Source organism: Neophocaena asiaeorientalis, unplaced genomic scaffold (assembly GCF_003031525.2).
Source record: "Neophocaena asiaeorientalis asiaeorientalis breed wild unplaced genomic scaffold, Neophocaena_asiaeorientalis_V1.1 scaffold246, whole genome shotgun sequence".
NCBI lineage: Eukaryota > Metazoa > Chordata > Mammalia > Artiodactyla > Phocoenidae > Neophocaena > Neophocaena asiaeorientalis.
Window position 1 is genome coordinate 3,475,294 of NW_020174551.1, and position 10,189 is coordinate 3,485,482.

The 10,189-nt window shown below is 42.2% G+C and overlaps 1 protein-coding gene across 1 annotated transcript in view; it reads left to right on the forward strand.

The window, feature by feature from the left end:
• CASP10 (caspase 10) overlaps positions 1-9,579 on the forward strand; it is a 29,792-nt gene extending 20,213 nt beyond the window's left edge. The window contains exons 7-10 of the mRNA XM_024757314.1: positions 199-275; positions 1,108-1,216; positions 2,312-2,804; positions 5,044-9,579. Coding sequence (XP_024613082.1) covers positions 199-275; positions 1,108-1,216; positions 2,312-2,804; positions 5,044-5,197 — 833 coding nt within the window. The 3' untranslated portion in view covers positions 5,198-9,579. The remainder of the gene's footprint in view (positions 1-198; positions 276-1,107; positions 1,217-2,311; positions 2,805-5,043) is intronic.
• Positions 9,580-10,189: the final 610 nt, after the last annotated feature.

Here is a 10,189-nt window from a genome sequence, read left to right on the forward strand (position 1 = left end):
CCCCCCCGCCCCCCGCCACCCCTTTCTTTCTTTTTGGTGTCTGCCCAGCCTCTCTCTACCCAGTGACAGATAAATGTTGACTCAACCCAACCAAACTTTTAACCAGAAACACTTGAGCTGATTCCAACTCATCCTCTGTAAGGAAATCTAAGTGTTTGGGGAAAGATATATAAAGAGTCTGAATACTTGCCTTTCTAGGTGACAGAGCAACCCCGGTCTCAGTGGAGATGTTGGGATCATCTGTTGACACTCTAACTTCTGAAACCAGCACAAAGGTTTGCACTGTTTCCTCAGGTCTTCTCCAACTAGGGTCCAGCCCTTAAGGACTCTGTGGGCTCAGATTTTTGTTTCTATCTTGGTTCTTCTTCCTGTCTCTGTGTGATTGTCTCTGTTCTTTTCGCCTTTTTCTGTAATAATCAGAAGTGTGTTGACCTTTGCCTATGCAGGTGATGTTATCGCCCTTTCAGTCATGCATATCCTTTGAAATACACAGAGAGGGGAATTTCTTTTTCATCGACTGAAGCCACTTCTTTTCTGCTTGGATCAAAACTGTACCATGTTTTCAGGAGATCATTGTAGCCACAGAGAGGCCCTGCTGAAGCCAACTCAGCTAATTTGTAATCAAATGCTGTTTACAGTAATCTTCAAAAACAATTGCACATATTTTAAAATTCACATTGTGACCTCTACAAAAGAGATTTCTCTGTTTTTGGAGGAATCAGATCACTCCAGAATCCTACCATTTTAAAAAACAAATTACCATTTGATATTTTTGTTGTCTTGTTAGATCCTTACCTATGCTTTCTTCACTTTGCTAATCCAACAAGAAAGATGCTTTCGCATAAACTCTGGGTTTGCCAAAGTTAAAAATACATATTTAATTATCTAACACTGCGAATTCACATTCTGCAGGCAAGACAGGTGAAGTTTGAATTTTAATGAGGACCTGGCATTCTACCTTGGAATTAATCGTTAATTCCAGATCAGGACCAGGGTCTTGAGAACTCTCTGCCTTTGGTACTGATAAATGGAGTGGTTGGTTAGAAACATTAAACCCTTAAAATAAGCATTGCCTAATAAGTGGTTCCTATCTCTTCTTCTTTCAAGGAGACAGCTGTGTACAGGATGAATCGGAAACACAGAGGGTATTGTGTTGTTGTCAATAATCACAGTTTTACCTCACTGTCAAAAAGACGAGGGACCAATAAAGATGCTGGTAAGAAAGTCTGGAAGTGCATGAAATGCAAGTTAGAAATCTTAAAATCATTTTTTATTTTCACATTTTCTTTCTGTAGTTTTTTTTCGTTTGGGTTTTTGGTTTTTTTTGCTGTACGCGGGCCTCTCACTGTTGTGGCCTGTCCCGCTGCGGAGCACAGGCTCTGGATGCGCAGGCTCAGCGGCCATGGCTCACGGGCCCAGCTGCTCCGCGGCATGTGGGATCTTCACAGACCGAGGCATGAACCCGTGTCCCCTGCATCGGCAGGCGGACTCTTAACCACTGCGCCACCAGGGAAGCCCTCTTTCTGTAGTTTTTATCTTCCATGTAAATATAAGGATGATATCAGAAATGTTTCTAAGCTTCCTGTATATTCCTGGTGTCTTAGTCCATCTGATGGCATCTAATACCATTAGATGCCTTTTAAACAGCAAACATTTATTTCTCACAGTTCTGGAGACTGGGAAGTCCAAGATCAAGGCTCTGGCATTTCGGTATCTGGTGAGAGCCCACTTCCCAGATGGCCGTCTTCTCTCTGTAACCTTATTCAGCGGCCAGGGCAAGATTGCTCTTTGGGGTCTTCTTAATGGGTTCTACCCTGATGACCTAAGCACCTCCCAAAGGCTCCACTTCCTAATACCCTCACCTTGGGGGTTGAGGGGGAACACAGACTTTCAGACCATAGCTCCTGGGGTCACTGACCTGCTTAAAGCGTGACCAGAGTTCCTGACCATTTACGACTCTGGGTGGGAGAGAGCACCTGGGTCAGATGAGCCAACCTGGGTTAGAGTTGTGCCTCCACCACTAACCAGGTTTGTGATCATGTGGGAGATTCATGGGGCCTCAGCTTCCTCATCTGTGAAATAGGATAAAATTCTGGCCTCTGCTGACTCACAGGATCATTGTGATAGCACTGTGGCTACTATAAAAAGTCAGGTGAATTGTAAAATTTTATTGTTATGAAAGTAGAAAAAACATCCAAAGCTTCAGCCTGTTTGCTATGCAGATTTTTATAACTCCTAGCATTGTTTCACCCCTTCGTTTTGTTTTATTTCCCTCCACTTCACTATTTCCCCTTTCTCTCCTTTTTCACAGAGTGCCTGAGGCGCGTGTTTCAGTGGCTTGGGTTCAGCGTGAATATTTATGTCAACGTGACTAAAGGCCGCCTAGAGGAGGTTCTGCAGTATTTTCAGACTCATCCAGGCCATGCTGATGGAGACTGCTTTGTGTTCTGTGTTCTGACCCATGGGAAATTTGGAGCTGTCTACTCTTCCGATGGGAGCCTCATTCCCATCCGGCAGATCATGTCTCACTTCACGGCTCAGAAGTGTCCCGCTCTGGCTCACAAACCCAAACTCTTTTTCATCCAGGCCTGTCAAGGTGAAGAAATACAACCTTCCGTATCCATTGAAGCGGATGCAGTAAATCCTGAGCACGTGCCCCCTTCCCTTCAAGACAGTGTTCCCGTTGAGGCGGATTTCCTTCTTGGCCTGGCCACTGTCCCCGGCTACGTGTCCTTTCGGCACGTGGAGGAAGGTAGCTGGTATATCCAATCTCTGTATAATCATCTGAAGGACTTGGTCCCAAGGTGAGAGTTTTGAGTTGTTCCATTCACCTACCTGTTCATTCATTCATCTATCCACCTACCTGTTCATCCATCTATCCACCCACCCATGCATCCATCCATGCATCCATTCATCCATCCATCCACCCATCCAACACACCTGTATTGAGCACTGGCACGTAACTGGAAGGGAAGATACAGAATTTTAAAAAAGACACAGTCCCTGTCCTCAAGTTGCTCACAATCTGGAAAGACAGACAAGTATATGGGGAAGATCATTCCCTATGGTAAATATACATTGTAAAGCATAGGTGTTATGGGACCATATAGAACTAGCACCTCACCCAGATTTGGAGGATCAGGGGAAGCTTCTAGAGATGCCAAATAGATGTTAGGTGGATAATCAGGGTGAAAGACATTCTGGGGAGAGGGAACAGCATCAGTATAGGCAGGGAGGCCTTTTATTTGTTCCTTCATTTATTTATTATCAATCACTTACATTTACTGAATGCCCGTGTGCTGCCTTTGGCGTTATAATACCCGTGGTTTCCTGCCCCTGCTCTGACAACTTTCCTTCTGTCTCTGTCACATGCTCTTTACCTGGCACAATGGAAATGGGCATTCACCAAGGTTCTGCCCCAGCCCCTCTCCTTTGCTGTCTCTCTATAGCCCCTTTTGGCAGCTTTAGCTATACCTGGCGGCCACTGGCAGCTCCATGAAAACATCTCCCAAATTGCCATCTCTGAGTTTCTGAAAGGCAGAGATGTTTCATTTAACCTTATATCCTCGGCACCCGACACAGTACCTGATACATTGTTGAGGTTGATAAGCATTTGCTGGACCAGTGAGTGCCGGGTTGAGTCAACCTCATTCTTCGGGTCAGTCCCATGCATTTCTCACAGCCTGCCAGACATCCCACGCCTCTGTTGCCTTTGGGCCTCACATTCAGTATGCACAGTCCTGAATTCATCTTCTTAGCCCTCTCCAGGGGTTCCTACTCCTGAATCCCCATTGCTAGGAATGGTTCCAATTCTGGGAATTCAGGATTGGGAACCAGGATGGGAGCCTTGAGTCACCTTGGCTTTTCCTTCTTCTTTACCAACCTCTCCGTCAAAGACCAATTCCTATGGCATCAGGGAAAATGCACTATTTATCAAGGGCCTGCTATGTGCCTACTGTACTGGGTACTGAGCTGGGGGTTCGGGGTATCGTTGTGAGCAAGAGAGACAAAATTTCTTCTCCATGGGAGTTACCACTTAGTGACAGGAAGACAGATAATAAAAATGTAAGTAAATGAACATATGAATTAGTGAGATAATTTTGGGAAGTAATACCTGCTATGAAAAGCAAAACAGGATAATGATATAGAGTGTAGAGCAGAGAGCTACTTGAGAAGGCTTCCTGGTAGAGGCGATATTTCAAGTAAGACTGAATGGTGAGTCAGCCACAGGGAGATCTGGGGACAGAGAGAACAGCTAGTGTGATGCAGGATGCAGGTGCTGAGAACCAGTCATGAAGGCTGATTCAAACTTGAGTTCTGTCTCCAGAGCCTATGCTTTGCTTCCAGTGATATGTATTGCCCACCCCCAGAACATTCTGGTAAATGCCCTCTGGATCAAATGCTGCCTCCTCTATGGAGTCTTGTCTTCTTCTCCCAGCCAGAGGCACTGTCTTCTCCTCAGAATTTGCAGGGGAACTTTGACCTACTTTTCATGCGGTGTTGATCACATTCCGCCTTGTATTATGGAGTTTGTCTCTCTGCTATCCTTGGTACATGTTTCATGTCTGTATTCTAAGTGTTTAAGTTCAGGAACTGTGTCATGTTTGCCCTTTATCCCTCCCAAAACCTAGAATAGAGAGGGTATTATTAATAGTAGTCTCTCTATATATAGTTCTATCACCTCCTATTCTATCTATCTCTCTCTCTATCTATCTATCTACCTACCTACCTACCAGCTTGAAGGAAGAACACAGAAAAATAATTCTATGCAAAATGTCTTTGTGGACTAAGTGCATTAAAGTGCAAGGTGTGATTACTATTATGATGTTCTTAAATACTGACTGTAGAATTGAAAAATTTTATATAATTTAGCATTTCTTTTTTAATTTCAGAAAAAATGTTTCTTTATATTTGGCAAAATTCCAGTTAGAATCTTGGCATGCTAGACTGGGAAGAAGCCACGTATTTTAACATCTGTTTTCTAAGACCTGGTATGTGATTTCTATCTCCTGGTTGAAAATATATTTTCTTTTCTGCCTGCAGACAGGAAGATATCTTATCCATTCTCACTGCTGTCAACGATGATGTGAGTCGACAAGCGGACAAACACGGAACAAAAAAACAGATGCCTCAGCCTGCTTTCACACTACGTAAAAAAGTAGTATTCCCTGTGCCACAGGAAGAACTTTTACTATAGTAGAAAGTTTTGATTGACGCTTAAATTTGAAAGGACCCTTTGGGTATCGCTTCCAACCTCCCACCCGTCATAGAAATCAGTGACAGGTAGTGAGCTGGCCTCCACCTGTCTTTCTAGTAGAAGAACATGCCCTATTTTCTGACACAACAAAATCTGTTTGTTTTTTTTGGATAAGTCTAAATGGTAGAAAACTTTCTTTGTTGAAGCCTTGGACTGTAGTCTTGAATTTAGTTGGGCACCCCGAGATAAAAGTGATTAGCCTCGGTTTATGCATCTGTGAAGTAAAAGCTGTATTTTAAGGTTCCTTTTAGCTCAGAACCACTGTTCGTGGCCTTCACTGCGCTTAGATTTCCCTTCTGTATATGCTCACCCCTTGTTATAATTCTGTGTCCCCCCGAATGGTCTTGTTTTGGACACTGGATAATGATGAGATCATGGTTCAATGACCCTCTCCTTGTTCTCCCCTAAAATTTGATCTATGCCACACCCATTTCCTGCTTTAGTGTAAGGAAGGTATTTCTGCAGGCAATGTTTCTCTTGGGCCGGGAAAAGGGTTGGCTCTCGGAAGATGACAGCTCAGTGTGAAGACAGACACATTCAGCTGCTCTGGGAGCACAAACTTTACAACCTTGTATTAAATTCCATGTTGGTCACGACATTTCAGACATCGCTGACAGAACAACCACCTCACACTAACTAAAGCAAAAAAGAAAATTGGTTGCTTCTTTCACCTGAAAACACATGAACGCGGAGAGTGGCTTCAGGTGAGGCTTGAATCAGGACTAAATCTGCACACAGCATCTCTCTTGGTCAGAGTCCTCAGGGTTGGCAACTGACTGTAGTCAACAGCCCCTGCCTTAGCTCTAACACGCTCTGCTCCTCTGACCTGAAGTGATGAAGAGAGAGGCGGCCTCAGGGACTGAAGATTTTCACAGGGCTTGTTGCTCTCTCTGGCCAGGCAGTGTCTGGCTATGCCTTCTGGAGGGGGAGGCTCTGTATGGAAGCCTTGATACTTTAAAAATTGAGGTTGTCAACACTCCTATGTACTGAACTTTTTTTTTAATTTCAAGAGGAATTTTTAATTCTTGGAAGGAATTAAATGTTAGTTCCTGGAAGGAGGGAGATTGAAAGTCCTGTGGTTAATGACTTCATTTATAGATGAAGAAACTAAAGCCCGAGGAGATAGAGTGATTTGCTACAACGTCCAGCCAGCTATCGTTTACAGGATTTTATTTCCCACTTAACTGAACTGGAATGTCATGGGTCATAACAGGACTTTAGGAACATTTCTTGGATATGTAGATGATCATGAAAGATGTCAGAGAATGAAGAAAAAATAACTCAGTGATGCTTGATTTTATAATTATTTTTATGAAAGTCAGATTAATGTCTGGCAAATTTGCAATGAGAAATATTCAGAAGAACCTTGTTATAAGGTAGCTAGTAATTACATGGATTTGAATGTAGGTTGACCAAGGAAACAAATCTCATATATATATCAGGATGATCTTCCAAAATCATTGTTCTTACAAGTCAAAGCTAACAGCTGGTGGGTACCGTCTTTGTCCCATTGGATATACACAGCTTTTGGCCATTGAACAGCCCTCTGCTAGTTGAAGGATGATTTGGTACAAAGGAAAGAGCAAAGGGTCTGGAGAGAGAAGCCTTGGGTTTCTGTTGTATGCTGTGATTTCCTTGCTCTGAGACACTAAGTCAAGCTAGTTTTTGGAGCCTTATCTATATAGTAGAGAAGTATTATCTGTTGGGAGGATTAAGGTTTAAATCTAATTGTGGCGTGGTGCCTATAAGGCCCATGGTAGCAGCATTCTGGTAGTAACCTTAATAGAAATAGCAGAGTTTGAGTTCCTTTGCATCTAATTCCTGCTGACTTTTAGCTTCAAATCAACAGTAGCAACACCCGCTGATGTTCTCTGACTGAGGAACAACCAGGCCAGCCCTTGGTTCTGAGTCCAGCTGGGCAACACAGGTGATGAATTCTCCTGCGTCAGAAATATGTGGGGCTTGATGTTGAAGTCCTGGGCCTGTGGTCTATTTTATATTTCTGTTTCACTGGAACTTAGTGCTTGTGTAGGGGTAAACTCTAGAATCAGGAAACTTTCCATGAACTTTCTTTACAGAGGCCTCCAGCAAGCATGTGAGGGATCACTAGACATGTATGCCTGTGAGTCATGGGTCTATACAGACAGCAGGAGTGCAATCGTTCTGGGCTTACTTTTCCTAAATGGAGCATATACACACTTGGCCCTTGTCTGTATTTGTGTGTGTGTGTGTGTGAATTTAGAGTCCAGAGACAAAAGGAAGTGATTGATCACAACCATTTGGCAGTGCCTACAGCTGTTGTCTGTCCAGACATTTATGATGAAAATGGCAGATGGAATAAGCTTTCTGTATATTTTGCTTAGTTTTGTTCAATCTACAAGAGCTGTAGTTAATTTTTTCTTTTCTTTTCTCTTTATCGCTCAAAATGTTGGCTTCTACCAAACAAAATGAAAGACATGAAAACTTTTGATAGAGTATTATGCAAATATTAGTTATTTAATAATGATACTACCGGTGTATAGCATTATTAGGACTATTAGTCACTATAGCATCCTACTGGCATCTGCTTCAGGGACTCACCATGGTGGCGGGCAGGTTTGATATCATGGCATTTCCCTTAGCAATGTAATTATTCCCCCAGTACTCAGGTAATTTAAACATATATGCAACCAGTACATTGTGGTTACTGACCCATCAGACCAGGCTGATCAGTTTAACACAACAGTGAATAGGCTGAGTGGCAGCTTAAGATCAGTGATCAAGTCTCCGCTGAGGTGAACCAAGTAGACGTTTACCTCATTTTATAGACGACTTGTGTGCCATATCGGATTAACAGTGTTTTCCAGGTCGGATACTTTCTGAGTGACATAGTCAAGTCCTCAACCTGAAATTCTTGGGCCCTTAGGTTTTTGTGGATTTATCTTCAGGATCTGAGAGTCCTCCACCTTCATTTTTAAATGTTGTCATTTTTAAATGTTGTCATTCCTTGTGGGGGTAATCTTTAAAAATTAATACAAGTGCCCTTCATTTTTAAATGTTGTCATTTTTAAATGTTGTCATTCCTTGTGGGGGTAATCTTTAAAAATTAGTACAAGTGCCCTTCTCTTCCGTATGACCACCTCGTATTTGAGTACCGCCACATAACTTCTGTGCTCACATCCGGGTGCGCACAGAAAGTGATGAACTTTACATTGCACTTTTAAATGTAGCATAGATTAGGGTCCATGGCTGGGGATTCTCAGTTTATTGTCAAGTGTCAGTGGTTAATCTGTTAGAAACCTGCTTCAATCCATCCTCTCAACCCTATAGACTCTACTTCACCATTCCTCCCCTTAACTCTTCCAGCAGAGGGAACTCACACCACACACAGAGTCATGGATTTGAGAGACCCTGTGGTCCAGCCTTCAGAATGTTAAACTTACCAAAGTTGCACAGCTGTTAGTGGAGGATTTGCAATCCTGTGTATCTCTTGCTTTGCAATCCTGCCATCTGGTTTCACCTGTGGACAGCTTTAATTATCTTTTTCTCTGTTGGACTTGAATGCCCCCTTAGAATGTACTTAGAACCACGGGTTCTAAACTCTGGAGACATACCAAGCAAGGGTAACTATCGTCTGGTGAGGTATATGTTGTATGTGACAAGTTTTTTTTTTAACTTTTTTCTGGTAGGGTCTGAGTCTTGTCAAAAGTCTGCAGTTTGCTCTTAAAGATGTGGTAAAAATATAGTGACATATTTGTATCTTTAAACAGAAACTAAATTTCTGAAAGTAGAACCCTTTTAAAAAAGCAATAAGGGAATTTCCTGTTTAAAGAAAGACCCATTTGGCAATACAAACATTGTATTTAACATAACTTTTGCATGTATGAAAATTTAAAAGAGGGTTTTTCTATTAAAATTTTTAGATGATATTAAATTTTACTGTTTAAATTTATTTTTGAATAGGTGCTATCTTTACGTTGTTTGAAGATAAGAAAATATGAAAGGGTGTTCAAGAAAAGTCTCGCCCCCATTTCTGTGCACTGCCTTCCCGGTCCTCTGTCCTCCTCGTCCCATAGATAATTTCAGGGTTTCTTAGTGCAAATGCAAATACAACAAAGAACAATATATGTGCATTTTAAAATAAGAATTTCTTGAAACAAAGTATATATTATACACTGTGAAACTCACATCTCTCACTTGGTCTTATTTAAAATGATGGTGTAAGGTGCCTGGAAACACTGGTACAATTCTAGAATGAGAATAACTTTATGAGTTTTGTGGACTGAGTACTTGTAAATAGTAGTAATTGCCTTACATAAATAAAGACATGTTTTTCCTTTTTACCTCTGAGTAGTGTCTTTGGTTTTACTTAATAATTGTTTTCTGCTTATATAGTGATACATGTTCATTGTAGAACATTGGGGAAATATAAGAACACACAAATAAGAAGAGTTCATTCGCTTATAATTCTATTTTGGCATACACTTTCGCATTATTTCACTCTGCATTTATCCCTGATCTACCCCACCCGCTTTAAGTGAGCCCAACCTCCATGTCCGCTCAGTCACGAATCCAGTACGCTTTGTCATTACCAATATCTGTACTTCCACCCGAGTCTCAGCTTCAAGTGTGCCCCTCTCTGACAACCACCTCCTACAATTACATCTCACTTCCTCTAGGACCCTCCCTTCAGCTGTCTTCAGAGCCACGGGGGCCTCTAGTCAGTCCACTGACCCTATCTGCCATCTTTCCAATGTCAACATCACCCCTCACTCCCTTACTCCCTCTTTACCCAGCTAGAGTCCGTGTGTCATCATTAAACTCACTCTCTTGCACCAACCCTCAACACCCTCGCCTTTCCTTCAGTCCTAGAATCCAAACTGGTTAATCATATATGTCTGCTTACTCCACGTTTGTACTGGAATTCTTGGTTATGGCTGGTGTAAAACCACA